Source organism: Labeo rohita, chromosome 23 (genome assembly GCF_022985175.1).
Source record: "Labeo rohita strain BAU-BD-2019 chromosome 23, IGBB_LRoh.1.0, whole genome shotgun sequence".
Lineage (NCBI taxonomy): Eukaryota > Metazoa > Chordata > Actinopteri > Cypriniformes > Cyprinidae > Labeo > Labeo rohita.
This window is the reverse complement of record NC_066891.1, coordinates 7,096,325-7,115,883: the sequence shown is the minus strand read 5'-3', so window position 1 is coordinate 7,115,883 and position 19,559 is coordinate 7,096,325. Positions and strand designations below refer to the sequence as shown.

The 19,559-nt window shown below is 25.9% G+C and overlaps 1 protein-coding gene across 2 annotated transcripts in view; it reads right to left on the bottom strand.

Annotated features, from left to right (window-relative positions):
* Positions 1–19,559, bottom strand: part of acap3a (ArfGAP with coiled-coil, ankyrin repeat and PH domains 3a) — a 95,318-nt gene that overhangs the window by 37,620 nt on the left and 38,139 nt on the right. For both annotated transcript variants that reach the window (XM_051096591.1, XM_051096593.1), the window contains exons 2-5: positions 18,861–18,918; positions 13,143–13,262; positions 10,867–10,920; positions 1,215–1,273 (exon numbers count right to left, since the gene is read on the bottom strand). In XM_051096591.1, coding sequence (XP_050952548.1) covers positions 1,215–1,273; positions 10,867–10,920; positions 13,143–13,262; positions 18,861–18,918 — 291 coding nt within the window. The remainder of the gene's footprint in view (positions 1–1,214; positions 1,274–10,866; positions 10,921–13,142; positions 13,263–18,860; positions 18,919–19,559) is intronic.

Genomic DNA, 19,559 nt, shown 5'->3' with positions numbered 1-19,559 from the left:
AGAACTCTGTATAAATGTATGATATTAATGTAAAAATTATAATATTACAATAAATACACTCAAAAAAAGCTGTACTGTAAAATAAAAAATATTATTATTATTACTATAAAATTAAATTTGAATGCATGTATTTTAAAGGGGAAACGAGCAGGTACTAAAATATGATTTTAATAATCTGCAGCATTTCTCAAAACATTTTTTTTACAAGTTTTACATGTGAATAAACTTTTATTTTATTAAAACAAATGTATATTAAGGTAAACAAATGTATAATATTACAATAAATACACTCACAAATAGCTGTACTGTAAAATAAAAAAAATATTATTATTATTATTATTATTATCATTATAAAATTAAATTTTAATGCATGTATTTTAATGGAAAGAAGTGCAGGTACTAAAAATATGATTTTAATAAACTGCAGCATTTCTCAAAACATGTTTTTTTACTTTTATTATAAACTTTTATTTTATTAAAAACTTTAAATGTTTAATATTAATGTAAAAAATGTATAATATAACAATAAATACAAACACAAAAAGTTGTACTGCAAAATAAAATAAATTATTATTATTATTATTATTATTATTATTATCATCATCATCAGTGAGCTAAATTTTCATATTTTAATGCATGTAATTTTAATGGAGAGAAGAGCAGGTACTAAAATATGATTTCAATAAACTGCAGCATTTCTGAATACTATTTTTACAATTAAAAAGCTAATATTTTTTATTTTAGTAGGAACTTTGTATGAATGTAGAAAATTCATGTAAAAAAAATATAACAATACATTAAATACACACGAAAAGATGTACTGTAAAATAAATTATTATTATTATTATTATTATTATTATTAAAATTTTCATGCATGTATTTTAATGGAGAGAAGTGCAGGTACTAAAAATATGATTTTAATAAACTGCAGCATTTCTCAAAACATTTTTTTACAACTTTGACATGCTAATAAACATTTATTTTTATTAAGAACTTTAAATGTATAATATTAATGAAAAAAATGTATAATAATACAATAAATACACACACACACACACACAAAGTTGTACTGTAAAATAAAATAAATTATTATTATTATTTGAAGTAATGATGAGACATATGATCACAGTTCTATATTATACATAAGCAAACCTGAATGTATATTTCATATCAACAGTGATAAAAAATTGATAATAGTGATAAAGTAAACTCACTCTTTAACAAAGTTGTGCAACTGCTGCTTGACTGATCTCTGAGCTTGATCAAACAGGATCTGAAAAACACAAAATAAAAATAAACATAAATAAAAATACCAAGCGATGACATCTGAGCATCTTTTTATCCAGTTTTATAAATAAATATGTGCAACCACACGCAAGTATATTTCCTGAAAAACAAAGGCAGTAACAGCTCAAAATAGAGCTTAACAACATTTATTAGGAAATATTCATCAGTCATCCAATATTAATCCAGAAACAGCATTCCTATCAAAAAAAAAAATCACTCTCCTATAATTCAGAAGGTAAAGTTAAGACTATTTTAGACCAAAAACCACCAAAAATTAAGAAGCAATGGCTGATTACTCTGAGAAAACTGTAATGCTCCACTATGAACACTAGGCGGCGCTCTGCATTTGTTTAATCTGAGCTGTAGAGGATGTAAACCTGTGAGTATGAGCTCCCAACACACATATCATCATAATCATCATCATCACACCCCTCCGCCTCATTGAGATTCAGCCCGAGTCTCTGCACAAGGACGCTGAGCTGATCTCGTATGCCATGCTGCAGCGGCGGAGGAAAAATAGGTCACTCGGGCAGGGAGGGAACGACATTAAAGAGGAGAGGGAGCAAAGGAGACAACAGAAAAACAAAGGGAGGTGATGCAAGATACTTTGCTTCAGTCACATCAGCACAGATGCCATCAAGACTGATGATCCCACAGCGCTGGACCTTCAGGGCTTCTTGAGAGCTTTGATTTACAGACTGCAGGAATGTGTCTGGCTATAATTGTAAAGAACCATTTCATATTTGATTATTTCTGGACAGTCATACATTTTAAAGGTCAAAGTATTTTTCTATACAGATGGTCACAGAACAAATCATTTAAATGTAATTATTCACATCAATTTATTATTGTGGTACCAACTATTTCAAATCAGTATTTCCTTAAATTTACACATAAAAATAAAACATGTGTGCATAAAACCATTAAATGGGCAAATCTCACAGAGAACAGGCTTGAAAAAATAGCTTGGAAATACGATGTTAAAATATGTTTATATATTTATTTATATGATTCATATATAAGAAAGATTGCCATTTTCAATATGTAAGGCCTAGACTGAACTTGAATTGATTTTTTTAATTTACTTTTTTTTTTTGGTCATTTATTTTTTATTATTATTTATATTGTTTTTATTATTACACACATTTTAAATGGTTATTTAGAGAGGAAAATATACCAAGTGTCATCATCTGCAGTTTTTACTGGAAAAAAAATAAATATGCAGACCTACTATTCACAAAGTAAACATACAAAATATGTATTATTTAAATAATATAATTCACAATAATTACAGTTATAGATTTATATACACACTATATTAATTTAATTTGATAGCAGAAATTAAATACAACAAAAAATATTGTATTAAATGTATTGTTAAATCATGTTTTATAGGTGATAAAACATAAATTTGATATATAAAAAATAAACATTAATTGTATTTAATTAATATATAATTAAAGTTTATATATATATATATATATATATATATATATATATATATATGTATATGTATATATATAAATTATAATGTAATTGTCATAAGAGAAATTAAATAAATTAATTTAATAAATTAATATTTATTTTATTTAATAAATTAATAAAATTAATTTATTAAATAAAATGAATATATTTATTATTTAATAACACGTATTAATTAATATAATTAATAAATTGTTATAAATTTATAAATATATATAAAATAAATGAAATGTGCATATGAATAATACATAAATACAATATAAATGTTCAATATAAATATCAATGTTTCTAAATATATTTTATATTTATAATCTACCAAGTGCCATCCAAATACAAATATATATATATATATATATATATATGCATTTAATTTATATAATTCAAATACATTTATTAAATATTTGTGTAATATTTTAATTATATAATTAATAATAATGTTATAAATGTGGGTGTGTTTGTGTGCATGTATATATATTGTGTATGAATATAATTTGGATGAAAAATTAAATCGATATAATATAAATACACATATATTTATTAAATTAGATAAGTAATATAATCATTTTTAAAATGTCATACACACACTTGCAGAAATATATATACACTCACACACACACACACATACACACACACACACACACATATATATATATATATATATATATATAGATAACAAAATAATACAATATAAATATAAATGTAATATTTGCATAATATAATTAATAATATATGTATAGTGCATGAACCATATATATAGTGTATAAATATATAACTCAATATATGACTCATATAGTGTATGAATATAATTTTGATAACAGAAATGAAATAAATACAGTGTAAATACAATGTATTTACTTAATATAATTAATAATTTAACAATAATTTAAAATATACACTATGAATTTAATTTTGATAATTAATTTGAATACATTTACATATATAAACAAAATATGAATTTGAATAAAACATAAATACAAATGTTTTCTTTAATAAATAAGTCTACTGTACTGTACCAAGTGTTATTATGTCATTATCTGTAGCTTTTTACACAAATATCCTATTTTTGCAGCAAGCATAATCCAGTATAAGCATAAGAAGTATAAACATACTTTAACAATTACATCAGCACAAAAAAATCCCATTACCACATTTTATTCTCGACAACACAAACAGGAATATGATTTGAAATGTCAGTAGGACTGTTAACCCAGATTCTGATGTTACGGCCCAGATGAATACATTTAAAACTAAGCGGTTCACTTCACTCCTCCTTAGCGTGGGTCGGTTTATAGAGCCATAAACTCCTGCAGGACCCAAATAAGGTGCTTTGTGATAAAGGTCGATGCTTTTGTGGTCCTCTGTGCCTCATGTCAAAGTTTACGGCCTCCCCTAGAGTTAGGCAACAAAAATCCCTCTATAAAACACAAGACTGTTTTCCGAGATGCTCATGACTAAACGGGGCCCTAATGGATGTCAGTGACTGATCCTGCATCCAAACGGCCTTTAAATGAAGCAGCAGGTTCTGGGAAACCAAGAACCCAACCGACCGCCCGTCTGTCGCAGGATAACCAGCCTCGTTCTTTGGCAGGAATGGAGAGAAACGCCCTGTGTGTGGTCCACCGACTGACATATTGTGGTTTAATATGTTGCCAAGTGCTAAGTGAGTATTTAATCTGAGCTCTATATGAAATCACATACGGATACCAGCTTCAGAAATGCAAAAAATAAAGTACAAAAAAAAAAAAATTTGATAACACAAATTAATACAATATGAACATTTAATTATAAATAAAATGTGCATATGAATAATACATAAATACAATATAAATAAATCAATGGGGTTTTTTATATTTTGGAGAAAAAAATCTACTAAATGTTATCCAAATACAAATATCCATTATTTAAATAATTAAATGTAATATTTATATACTACAACAATTACTGCATGTATATATATATATATATATATATATATATAAAATATAAAATATATGCATTTAATTTTAATACCAGCAATTAAATAACACAACATAAATGCATTTATTAAATATCGGTGTAATATTTTAATTACATAAATTTATAATAATGTTATAAACGTGGGTTTGTTTGTGTGTGCATATATATATATATATAGTGTATATATAGATATATAGTGTATGCATTTAAATATTATAATAATTTTTAAAATGTTATACACACACTTGCAGAAATATATATACACACACATATATATAGATAACATTGTTATATTTTTAATATAGATATATTGTTATATTATTTTAATAATTATATATTGTTAGAAAAAAAACTATTTCATTACCATTGATAACAGAAATCTACTTAATTCAAAATAAATACATTTAAAACATTAAAATAATTAAATGTGTAATATTTAAATAATATAATAATAGGCATTCATTATATAAATTTAATATGAATTTTTATTACATTTTATATCTTTTGACTTACAATTTACAACTAGACGGATGTACTGTTACTTCCACTACAGTCAAAAGCCTGGGTGTTATATTAGACAGCAACTTGTCTTTAGAAAATCATATTTCTCATGTTACAAAAACAGCATTCTTCCATCTTAGAAACATTGCCAAGCTGCGAAACATGTTACCTGTTTCTGATGCAGAAAAGCTAGTTCATGCATTCATGAGCTCTAGACTGGACTATTGTAATGCACTACTAGGTGGTTGTCCTGCATCTTCAATAAACAAGCTACAGATAGTCCAAAATGCAGCTGCTAGAGTCCTTACCAGGTCAAGAAAATATGATCATATTACCCCAATTTTAAAGTCTCTGCACTGGCTGCCTATTAGGTTCCACATCAGCTACAAAATAGCACTTCTTACCTATAAGGCACTTAACGGTTTAGCTCCTGCGTACCTAACTAGTCTTCTACCACGCTACAATCCATCACGCTCCCTAAGGTCGCAAAACTCTGGACTGTTGGTAGTACCTAGGATAGCAAAGTCCACTAAAGGAGGTAGAGCTTTTTCACATTTGGCTCCCAAACTCTGGAACAGCCTTCCTGATAACGTTCGGGGTTCAGACACACTGTCTCTGTTTAAATCTAGATTAAAGACACATCTTTTTAGCCAAGCATTCAAATAATGCATCTCATAAACTTTTCCTGCAGTTATATCTGATCAAATGTTCATTATTAATCTTTTAGCTCTGGTTTAACAAACCTTCCTTTTCTTAGTTTGAACAGCAGCTACGCTAATTATGTTCCTATTTGTTCTCTGTTGGTAACTAGGAATTCACAAGCTCCAGTGTGGATCCAGAACACTTAAGAAGAGATGATGCCAACCCCACAGAGGACTTCAGATGATGCCAACCCTGAAAACATACAGCACTACCGAATTCTGCTACTAATTTATAGTTTCTTTGTCTGTTTGATTACGTCATTAATTGATCTTTACCACACATCTCTGCCATATGTACATCAAGCTACTACTACATGTATTGTAAAAATGTCAATTTGGTGTAAAGCTGCTTTGCAACGATATGTATCGTGAAAAGCGCTATACAAATAAATTTGAATTGAATTTGAATTGAATTGAATAACAACTGTTTATGTTAAATAAAAATAACATTTTTATTGTTAAAGAAGGGTTATTTCATGCATTAATGGTAATGTATTTGTGTCCTATTTTGTTTTCCCGCCTATCTTGTTTTGTTTTTCTGAACAGATTTACGAAATGTCAGCAGCGTGTGGTTACGCTGAATGTCCTGACTTGGCTTTACTGTCGCATGTGCTCTGCCTGTGCTAAATTCCCCTGCATTTCCTGCTCTTTGCACATAACAGTATGAAGGGCTAACCAAAAGGTTAACTGTACCCACAATGCCAAAATGTCAAGTCACCACACTGATATGTCAGTGGGTTAGCGGCTTTTGTCTCTGCACGAGATTTGAGACAATCTGTAAGGACGTGAGGCTCATCATCGCATACGTCCAACATATGAAAGGCCCCTTACTGACCCTTCAATCCCTTTAACCCGCTTTCCAGACAATTCCTGTATTGTTAGGACAATGATTTGAGGAAGTTTTCCCATGACACAACTCCCTAGACTCCCGTCTTTCTTTCGAAGACCTTCGTCTTCACATACTGTCACAGCATTTCACATCACTGTGGGTTTTCCAGTTTGATTCATTTCCTTCCTATCGCTTAATAAACATGTTATCCAGAGGTCAGATAAATTCTGATCATTCCGCAGAAAAACAGACCACTCAGGAAGATGAAAAATGCCTTTTCTAGCAATATACAATTTAAACAAAATAAATCTCTCTTTATCAATAATGCAGGACAAAAAAAGCAACAAGATAGTGTTTATATGAAATGTTAAAAAATACAAAAAATAAAAATAAACGTAAAGAGCCAAATGTATGATTATTGTCTGATAAAGAAAACAGTTTAAAGCATTAAATGTGCTTGAAGTAAATGATCAAGTAAATTATTACTTTTATTCACATTGTAAAATAATAGTCATCAAAAAAATGTTTGAATTACATGTTATCTATACACATGTACATATAAATTTTCTTGTAAAATGATGACATTTTTAGAGTTTTTTTTATTTAAATATATATTTGCAAAGAAATATTTAGGAACAATTTATATTTTATGTTTAACAATTTAGATTATATTTACCTAAAAAAAAACAACTAAATTTAAACTCAAGCTTATTCAAATAGAAACGTTTTTAAATGCATGAAAAACATGAATCCATTCAGGCCTGATTGCTTAAAAATATATAAATATATTTATGTATGTATGTATATATTTATTTATTCATGAGCAAAGAAGCCTAAAACATCTAATTATAAAATAAATGTATATATTAATTTTTTAAATAAATGAACACACACACACACACATTTATACATAAATTATTAATTAATTGATTAATTAATTTATAAATAATAAATAAATACATTTATAACCATAATTTATAATCTTTATGTGGGAAAAAACTAATTTTTATTTATTTTATTTACAAATATTTATTTATTTCTATATTTATGTATTTATTTATTTATGAACAAAGAAAACTGTGAAAGACTGTGAAAATAAACCTGCATTGTTTATCATTACAAGGATATTTAAAAATATATATATATAAAAAAAAAATGAAAATAGGGGCAAATAAATCTCATTATAAAATAAATATATATTTAGATATTTTTGTAAATAATAAAAAAATTAATTAATATTTACTTCTTTATTTATAAACAAAGAAGACTGTAAAAAGTAAACCTACATTGTTTAACCTTATGATTGTTATGAAAAAAATAAATAAAACAATTGAAAATCAGGGGAGAGGGGGTGGAAATCTCATCATAAAATAAATGTATATATTCATATATTTCTTGTCAATAAATAAAGAAATAAATATTTATTTTTTTGCATTAATGGAGGGTTGTTACACCCCTGTTGTTTCACTGTAAGTGCTCTTGTGCACTGATGCATGTGTTTGTCTTTCTGCATCCATTTATATAAGTGACCCTCAAGTGATCATGTTTATACCTCAGTGCACACACTGCTCAGGTGCTGCGCGACACACACACACACACACACACTATCACAGCAGGATTCAGTCTCCAGCCCTTTGATGACCCTGCCCATTAACCTGGTTTGTGATGTCATTTCCCCATGTGGTGCTGCTGGCCTCTGTACAGCCCTTCTGTAAAGACCCAGAGCACGCTTCTCAAAAGAGCCCATCAAGGCAATGAGTTCACAGACAGAGGGCCCGTGGTGCAAGGGTCAAATCTAACACTTCACAGAGAACTGGAAAACAACACGCTTATAGAATGAACAGATGAGTGTTAGAAACTAACAATAGTCACATCTCACTCTAACATGTGCCAAAGAAAAACAAGACAATAAATAATTACTCAGACAAAGTAATTATTCCACATGATTGAAACAGCTACAAATTCAGCAAAAACCCTCCACATCCATTTTTTGCATTGTTCTGGTTCTTGAGTTAAGCTATACAGTTATTTGAACAATAATGAAATTATTGGTGTTACATTATATGCATTATATATATACAAATGTGTATACCACATAAACACACACTATAAGACCAGCATGCTACTTTGTCCTTTGGTGAAAAACAACCAAGCAATCTGAACACATTTAGAGAGTTAACGTGACTAATTGGCTAATACATTAAAATAATGACAAGAACTAAATTAGTTTGTGAATCTAACAGCATAATGCACATGTAATTCCCATATGTAATATAATGTATACTAATTTAATTATTAATATTAATTTAATTAATGACAATAGTAATACACTTTATAGTATATTTTAATTAAATTTATTTACACCCACACACACATTTATTTAATATAGACAATTCAGAAAATAACAGAAATTATATTGTCTCTACATATATATATATATATATATATATATATATATATATATATATATATATATATATATATATATATATGTATGTATGTATGTATGTATGTATGTATGTATGTATATATATATATATATATATATATATACACATATAATTAATTAAAAATATACTGTAAAATGTATTACTCTTTTCATTAAATAGAAAATTTACATTAATAAAATTAATATCATTATTATTAATACAATTATTATAAATGATTACATATGGGAATTATATATGCATGTATTTAAGAAATATGAATATTACTATTTATTTTTACTACTTATATAATACTATGTATATGTGTGTGTGTGTGTGTGTGTGTGTATATATATATATATATATATATATATATACACTGTAATATGTATTACTATTGTCACTAATTAAAAAGTAATATTAATAAAAATTAATATTACTGTTAATAAAATTAATAATAATACTATTATTACAAATTATATTACATATGGGAATTCCATATGCATACATTTAAAATATATTACTATTACTATTATTTATTTTTACTACATATTATCTATTTATTATTATTAAATATTATATACTGTATTAAATATTATTATATTTCAATTTAGTTCAATATTATATTTTAATTTAGTTCAATTTAGATCTATTACTTTATTTAATTTTATATACACTGTAAAATGTATTACTATTATCATGAATTAAACATTAATATTATTATTAATAAAATTAATATTAATACAATTATTATAAATTATATTGCATATGGAAAATTACTATTATTGATTTTTACTACTTATCTATTTATTACTATTAAAAATTATTTATTAAATATTAGATTTCAATTTAGTTCTATATATACATACATATATATATATATATATATATATACACACACACACACATCTATATATATATATATATATATATATATATATATATATATATATATAAAATTTATTCAATTATTATGAATAAAATTAATATTATTATTAATACAATTAATATTAATACATATATATTTTTATAATATATGTAATATATAAATATATATTAATATCAAATAAAATATTACAGTATATTTTAGTTTATATATATTACTTAAAAAAAAAAAAAAAAAAATATATATATATATATATATATATATATTGAACATATTTTAAAATATATTTTTAAAACAAGATAAGTGAAGTGCTGTCACCTTCAAAGGCTGTGCATCTTATCAAAAATTGTGTACAATATTTTTTGCAAGGTAGAAGCAACATTAAGTAGGTTGTGTCACATTCGTTGATCCTTAACATTAATAAATGTTAGCACTTGATCCCCAGGACACTTTTGCCAGCTTTTGCACAATTCTATTACTGTTTTACGTCGCCACTTGACGTCAGATGTAAAATGTAGGTCCTGAAACAAAGCAGAGAAGCGCTGCTCTAGATATCATCTCTGATGACCAGAAACCACGTTCACAACAACAGAGCATCATATATAATTTACATGCAACACAAGGATCATTCATGATTCACAGCATCACAGCAGCACCTTAAATCATTCACACACATCACAACCAGGGCGACACATGAGGGAAAACACATCAACATTTCACGATATGTTGACACCGTGAGGCAAATCCACCCCGCAGTCACTCGTGAGGAGAAACGAATGAGAAAAACACGAGACGTACCATGTGGTAGTTGACAATCTCCTGCAAACTCTCGCCACACTTTTCCAGACAATCCTGTAACACAAACACAAGAACAAGTCACAGTCATCATAATTCAAATTATGTTTGCATTATAAAGACCAACATTAATAATGTGGTAGTGGTAATTCAATCTCATGTTTATTCTCATATCACCATCTATTAATATTCTGGTGCACGTAGAATTCGTCCGACAAGGAAAACAAGCCCCGCTGAGCGCGCAACAGCTTTTGTCAAAATGGAAATGTAATTGTGGCTCTGACTTGATGTTTTTACAGTGGAAAATGCAAATAGCAGCAGGTTTTAATAAGATGCTCAACATTAGTCAGCTGGGTACGAGGGAAGAGAAGCCAAAAAGACTCTTAATAGCATTTACAGATGGCGGCAATGAGTCTAACCCTACTGGCACTACTGACAGGGAGAAAGGCGAGAGTACAGGAGCCCCGGCCTGCTTCTTTTTGACTCGATCCATGTCTAATCAGGGTCAAAGAGTGTCTGAGACACTCCAAAGAGCAGCCTGACGCCCTCATGTCAGTGAGCCTGCCAGTAGAGAGCTCACAATTAAAAGCAGACGCACGTTTAGAGTTGAGAATGCAGAAAAAAATGACTATAGTTGAGTGATTTATGGTGTATAGTTTTGTTAACAGTTCTTGAATCTGCAGTGTTTATCTACAGCGTCACAGCAAACGTATGTGATGACAGAAATGCTGAGTGGCACAAAATACTAGGCTATACATTTTCCTAATGCAATCTCCTGCTGTGAGGTCTGAATCATGAATGAATGGCTTTTGAGACTGTGCTTTGTAAGGAATTGATCCAAAAGAAGCAGTCACAAAAAATACATTTATGATTAGAAATTTATGAATAGAATTGGATTGAATCAGCCTAATGATTTATTATTTTTTATAATTTATTTTATTTTATTTTATTTGATTTCATTTTTTATACAGAGTTGTTCTGAATTTTACATTTTTGGAATAAATGGTAAAATAAAATTCAAATTCAAATTAAAATAAAGAAATTTATTACATTTATTTATTTATTTATTTAATGGATATTAATATACTAAATATTTCAATTATCAAATTATTATTATTATTATCATTATTATTATTAAAAAAATAGTAGTAAATATAGTACTAATAGTAAATAAAATAAATATAAATAATCAACATATAAGAAATAATAAAATTAATAAGAAATAAAACAAAAAAATATTTTTATATATTGTGATATATACATATATATATATAATTACTATTATTATAATAAAAATAAATATAAATCAATATATAATAAATAATAAAATTAATAAGAAATAAAACAAAACAAAACAGTTTTTATATAAATACATTAATTTTATATATATATATATATATATAATTGCATTATTATTATTATTACTATTATTATAATAAAAGTAAATAGAAAATCAATAAATAATAAAATCATAAATAAATCGTTTATATATAAATAAACAAAATACACAAACAAACAAATATATATATATATATTTTAAATATATTTTCTATTTTATATATATATATATATATATATATATATATATATATAACAAATAATTGTTATATACATATATATAACTAAAATAGTTTTTAAAATGATTTAAAATATATATAAATAGTAATTACAATTATACAATTAAATTAAACATTATAAAATAGTAATTAATATATAATAATTAATTAAATAAAAATAGATAAAAAACAAAACAACACATTTAAACGAAAAATAAACAAAAGCTGCAAAGTTTTATAAAACAATTGTATCATTTTTATATGAAGCTTCTAAAAGAATCATTTGTAATTCTTAGGAACCATATTTCCTTACAATTCCCTTTTCAACCTTTGTGATCAGAAGTGATGTACGCACACACATGTATATGATGAAATGTTACCGATAACATCTGGTTTTATTTTATTTTATTTTATTTTATTTTAATTTTTAATTTTATAATTTTATTTTTTTGTAAATCAGAGTTGTTTTAAATTTTACATTTTTGAATAAATGGTAGGCCTACTTAAAATAAATATAAAAATAAATAAAAATAAATAAATAAATAAATAAATAGTAATAAAATGATAAAAAATAAAAAACAGTATTTAATATATAATAAATAATTAAATTATAATAGATAAAATTCTTAGGAACTATATTTCCTTACAATTCCCATTTCGACCTTTGTGATCAGAAGTGATATACAAAGCAAACGCACACACATGTATATGATAAAATATTACCGATATCATCTGGTCCTTCTTGCACTGCTGGGATAGGTCACGGATGCCGTTGATGAAGAGTTTGTTGGCGGTGACGTACGCTTTCCCAGCTTCAATCATACCGCCACACAGCTTCACCAGCTATTAAACAAAAACAGACAGAGAAAGAGGTTAATATAAGACACGATACACCATTTATGCATAATGCTTTTTCGAGTATCAGCAGAAACTTTAAGTCTTAATCATAACCTCAACTGTGCTGAGAGAGCAGAATATTAAAACCCTTTGATACTGTGCAGCAAAACACAATCTTTTTGATTAAATATTTATAATGTTGAGTGTGATGTTATATTTACTGCCTCATATTCTAACAGATTTCTCTGAATCATAAATAAGTATATTTTATATATTTTATTTGTATATATAACATATTTTTTATTTTGTTATATGTTATTATTTTGCACCCTTCTTTAGTTAAATAACAGTTTAGTTAATAGCATTAGAAATGAATACTTTTGTTAGTATTTTTGTTTCATTAATAGTGGGGATTTTAATCTAAGTGAATCAAATCTTTTGGATCAGTTCTTGCAGAAGATTCATTCACTGATTCATTTAGTGAGTCATTCTGAATTTTAATTTTTTGGAATAAATGTTAGGCCTACTTAAAAATTAAATAAATGCATTTAATAAAATGATATTAATATAATAATATACATTATTAATTTGTATTATTATTATTGCTTTTTTAATTAAGTTTTTAAAAATAGTAATTTATTTATAATAAATAATTAAATAAAAAGAATATATTTATTTTTATTATTCATAATAAACACTATATTGTATTATTATTTAATATATTTATTTAGAATAGATTTAAAAATAATTTAACTTTTACATCCTTCTTCAGTTAATACTTTTTTCAAAATTAATATTAAGTTACCTATATTTAAAAATGTTTCGTTAATACTATTAGAAATTTATATTTTGTTAGTTTTTAGTATTTTTGTTTCATTAATGGTGAAGATTTTGATTTATCTCAGTGAATCTAATCTTTTGAATCAGTTCATGCAGAAGATTTATTCACTGATTCATTCAGTGAGTCAATCTGTCTTATCATTTTATTAAAATTTTAATGCATATGTGGAAAAAAAACAGTTCACTGCAAGATTTGCAGACCATTTTATTAAAAAGCATTTAAATGAATTCTTCATATAACAAATAGTAAACAAATTATTTACTAACAAATAGTAAATAATATATAATAATTACATAACAACATTTTTATTTTTACTATTTCTAATAAAATAAATGTATTATTTTATTATTTAATATATTTATAAATATATATAAATTATTTTGAAAAGTATGTTTTTGCATCCTTCAGTTAATACTTTTGTTTTTAAAATTAATATTACGTTACTTAAATGTTTTGTTAATACTATTTGCAGTTCATATCTTTGTTAGATTTTAGTATTTTGATTGATCAAATCTTGAAAATGTTAATCAAATCTTCTGTATCAGTTCAATCAGAAGACTCATTTACTGACTTGTTCAGTGAGTCAATGATTCTGTCTTATCATTTTATTAAAATTTTAATTTATATGTGGAAAAAAAAAAACCGTTCACTGCAAGATTTGCAGACCATTTTATTAAAAAGCATGTAAATGAATTCTTTATTGTAAAACATAAAGTAATGAATACAAATGTATGGATAGAATTGGATTAAATCAGCCTAATGACTTACTCAGAGTCAGAGTTCACTTAACTTCATGTAATTAAATTATTTTATTTATTTATTTATTAGTTTGTTTTGAATATTGAATTGTTTGTTCTTCTACTCAAAATAAATAAATAAATAAACATTATATATATATATATATATATAATAGATATTAATATAATAAAGTGTAAATTATTATTATTATAAATAAGAAATAATCAATATATAATAAATATATATAATTTAAAAAATAATACATTTTTGAATATTTTTTTAAAAAAGTAAATAATATAATAATTACATCATAATATTTTTATTTTTACTGTTTCTAATAAAATAAATGTATTATTTTATTATTTAATATATTTATAAATATATATAAATTATTTTGAAAAGTACGTTTTTGCATCCTTCAGTTAATACTTTTATTTTTATAATTAATATTATGTTACTTAAAAAAAAATACTACTATTAGCAGTTCATATCTTTGTTAGTTTTTAGTATATTGATTGATCAAATCTTGAAAATGTGAATCAAATCTTTTGAATCAGTTCATGCAGAAGATTCATTCACTGACTCGTTCAGTGAGTCATTCTGAAAATTACACTGTTACAGTCGTAGACGGTGACCAGCAGGTGTCTTTTTATGCATTATTAATGAGCCTGAAATGTGTCTTATAATTTTAATATATAAGTGGCAACAAGAAAAAAATGTTTACTTTAAGAGTTCTTCAGAAACACTGACTAGTTCATTAAAAAAAAAACATTTGAATAATTATTCAGTATAAAAACACCTGTTACTGAAGGTGTAGAGTTGTCTAAATCATCATAAAGAGCTTGTAGGCTTTCATTATACCTGCATTACCGTAATCACATTTCTGTGAGGAGTCAGAATTAACCATTCAGTGCATTTACGTAAACACTAGGTTAACTAAAACCTGAGATATTTCTTTAAATCACACAAACACAGAACAGGTGCGCTCTCATCTGCGCAGTAATTTTCACTAATATGCCAATTACTAGTTCCCACAAAATAAAGGCCAAGACAAAAATTTCCCACTTTCACACATGCCGCACATCCCAGACTCAGTGGAGGGCTTTCACATGTGGTTGTGTGTTTGTTTTATCCCTGATGGGACACATTCTCAGATGGGCTCCATGTGTCCGTCCCTGCGTTTGGAGTCTAACCCGAACCCGAGCCCAACGCTAACTTTCTTTCACATCCTGTATTGTTCTGTCCTCTGTATTCCATTTTCCTCTTTTCTTACCTCAGGTGCCGTTTCGATTGCGTCCACACACGCACACAGCTGTAAATATCGGTTCAGGAAAATCTCTTAATTTCTCACAGTCTCACAGTCAATCTAACAAACACAGACAGCCTTGTTCTTCCACACAGCTGCTGAACAGACCCACATCTGAACAGCCGGATGTAAAAACTAACAAGAAACTGACAGGCAAAAATAGACCAAAATGCAATGTTAGGTTTCCTAAAATGATAACTGAACAACAAGATTCCTCTTCATCGTGACTTCTCCAACAGTTTTCTGGAGGAAAAATCACGAGATCATACGTCTGTGCTGAAGCTGTTGTTTTGCTGAACTTCTCAAAGTTGCTCGTTGTTTTGATTAAAATGCATGGAAACACCAAACAACAACAAACAACTAAACCAAATGCATAAGAGGAGACCAAATCAATTCATCACTGTGCATACATACACGCTAATCAGTTATTGCACTAACTAGGTCTTTTCTACAGTAAAATAATTTAAATAAAAAAATTAAACTTAAAAATAAAATACAAATAATAATACAAATAAAAACAAAAAATATATATTAAAAGAAATAATAATATTAATTTGTTTTAAAATGCTCATACTTTCAGGAATAAACAAATACAACCTAAAGAAGATCTTTAAAGTGACACAGGTGTAATCTGGATTGACAGCTGTCACTTAAGGTTTTCAGGAACAGATGGACAGATGGAGATCACAGGCATTAGAGAAACATATGCGCTCAGCGTCATTTTAGCGGATTATTTCACCTTCATCTTCTCGGGAATGGTCTTTTTCTTTTTTTTTAGATTAAAAATGTATAACATATAAGGGACTTTGTGTGTATTTTTAGATAAATTTGTAACTCGTCACCATTTTTTGCCATCATTTTGTATGTATGAGGTCAATTTAATTAATGTAAGATAATGTTCACTAATATTCACTCATATTACTATAAAATAAATATTAAAAGATCACGAAAACTGAATTTTCTTTATTTAAAAATTATTATGTTAAGATTTGTTTACTGTAGAACGTGTATCTTGTCGCTGTTTCTTGACATTCTTTTTGTATTAATTTTACTAATATAGACAAATGTAATTTATGTTAAATTAGTATTAAATAAATATTTTGCATTTAGTTTTTGTTATATTTTTTATAAAAAATAAAATTACAAATAAAATTAAATAAATAAAAATAAATTATAAAATATAATAAATAAAAACTTGACGTCAAAATAAAATAGAATATAAGCTAAAAATAAAAGGAAAAAATTAAATAAATTAAAATAAATGAAATTAAAATATAGAATAAAACTAAAATAAAAAAATGAATTATAATAAAAAATAAAATAAAATAAAATAAATGACGTCAGGTCAAAATAAAAAAATAAATAAATAAAGATGTGAGGTCAAAATAAAACAAAATAAAATAAAATAAAATAAAATAAAATAAAATAAAAACCAACCTAAGAATAAAATAAAATAACAACGTCATGTCAAAATAAAATAAAATAAAAACCAACCTAAAAATAAAATAAATAAAAATAATTTAAATGAACATATAATAAAATAAAAAAAATCTAAAAATAAAATAAAACAAATAAAATAAAATAAAAAACAAAAATAGAATAAAAACCAACCTAAATATAAAATAAAAAATAAAATAAAATAAATTAAAATATAAAAAACAAATCTAAAAATAAACTAAATAATAAATTAAAATAAATTAATTTAAAACATAAAATAAAATAAATAAAATAAAATAAAATAAAATGTAAAAGATTTAAATAATATAAAATAAAAACCTGACGTTGTCAAAATAAAATAGAATATAAGCTAAAAATAAAAGGAAAAAATTAAATAAATTAAAATAAATTAAATTAAAATATAAAATAAAATGAAACAAAACAAAATAAAAAATAGAAATAAAAAACAAACTAAAAAACTAATTAAATATAAAATAAAACAAATAAAAAACTAGAAATAACAAAATAAAAACTTGATAGTCAAAATAAAATGAAATAAAAAACAAAAACTAAAATAGAAAAAAAATAAAAAAAACAATGTCATGTCAAAATAAAATGAAATAAAAACAAACTACATATTAAAAAAATAAAATAGAAATAATAAAACAATGTCATGTCCAAATTAAATTAAATTAAACAAATAAAATAAAATAAAAAATAAAATAAAATAACAACTTGATGTCATGTCAAAATAAAATAAAATAAAATAAAATACCAACTAAAATTGAAATAAAATAAAATAAATTTACATCATGTCAACTGCCCAAAGGTCAGTGTCTTGAGAGCACTAGACTAGACTCCTGTATTACAGTATTAGATCTTCCTCTCAATGAGTTCTGTCCATCTTCACAGCATTTAAGTAGGATTACCATCACTATACATTAATCCACAACGCTCCTCTAATCTCATATACCACAAACGTCCTTTCAGTTCATGTTTCTGCACATGTTCTTTCTACTCTCTAATGACAAACTGCCCTGCTTTCTGCTTTCTGTGCTGGATTTACTCCAGCATTTGCACCCACTGGTGATCCGTAAAGCCTGAGGTTGACCGCTTGACCTTGTTGTGGGAGCGGCTGATGTCAGTGTTTGGCTACAGAGGTCTTGAGAGGCATTAGATGTGATTTCTAACAAATCCAAGCTGTGATTTTCAAACATGCGGCCTAAATGCGCTCTGACGGGGTCAGAAGGTCAAGTGACAGTGTTAAAGAGTCTTGCTGTACCTTATCAAGCTTGGCTTCAATCTCCACCACCTCCGTCTCCACCTCATCAATATTAGCCCTGGAACACAAAAGAGACGATGACGTGAATTATTTTGGCCCGACAGTCACAACTTGATGAATGGCACTGAAAGGAACAGATTAACTGCAGATTTCATAGGATCTACATTTCATTCTAGATCCACCGTATTCACTCGAAACCCAAAAATTTTACCCAAAATACCTAGATGAAATCTACATTTGCTAAAATGTGCAGTATACAAGAAACACACTGCATGCAAAACCGTATCCCACAATGCACTGCGTTTTTGTCATATTAGCTAAACTGAAATGTAAAATGAAAATATTATCAAACCAGGTTTTTTAAAATTCTTTCTTAAATTTTATTTATATACAAATAATTCTAAATATATAAATAATATAAATACAAAATTATTTAATTGGACTGCCAAATGTTTAGATTTGTTTACCACAAAACTGGAATTAAAAATTGAAAATAATAATTTTCATCCCTAAGATTTATAACTGGACATCACTTGCTGCAGCATAATGAGGTCATGTGACCCATAGTGAAGTTTAAAATAATATTCATAATAAAATTTTAAAAATCTATATTAGTGCTGAAAAAATAGAAAATAATATCAACTAAATATGTGATATAATGACACCACATGACACATGTAGTGGAGTTATGTAACAAAT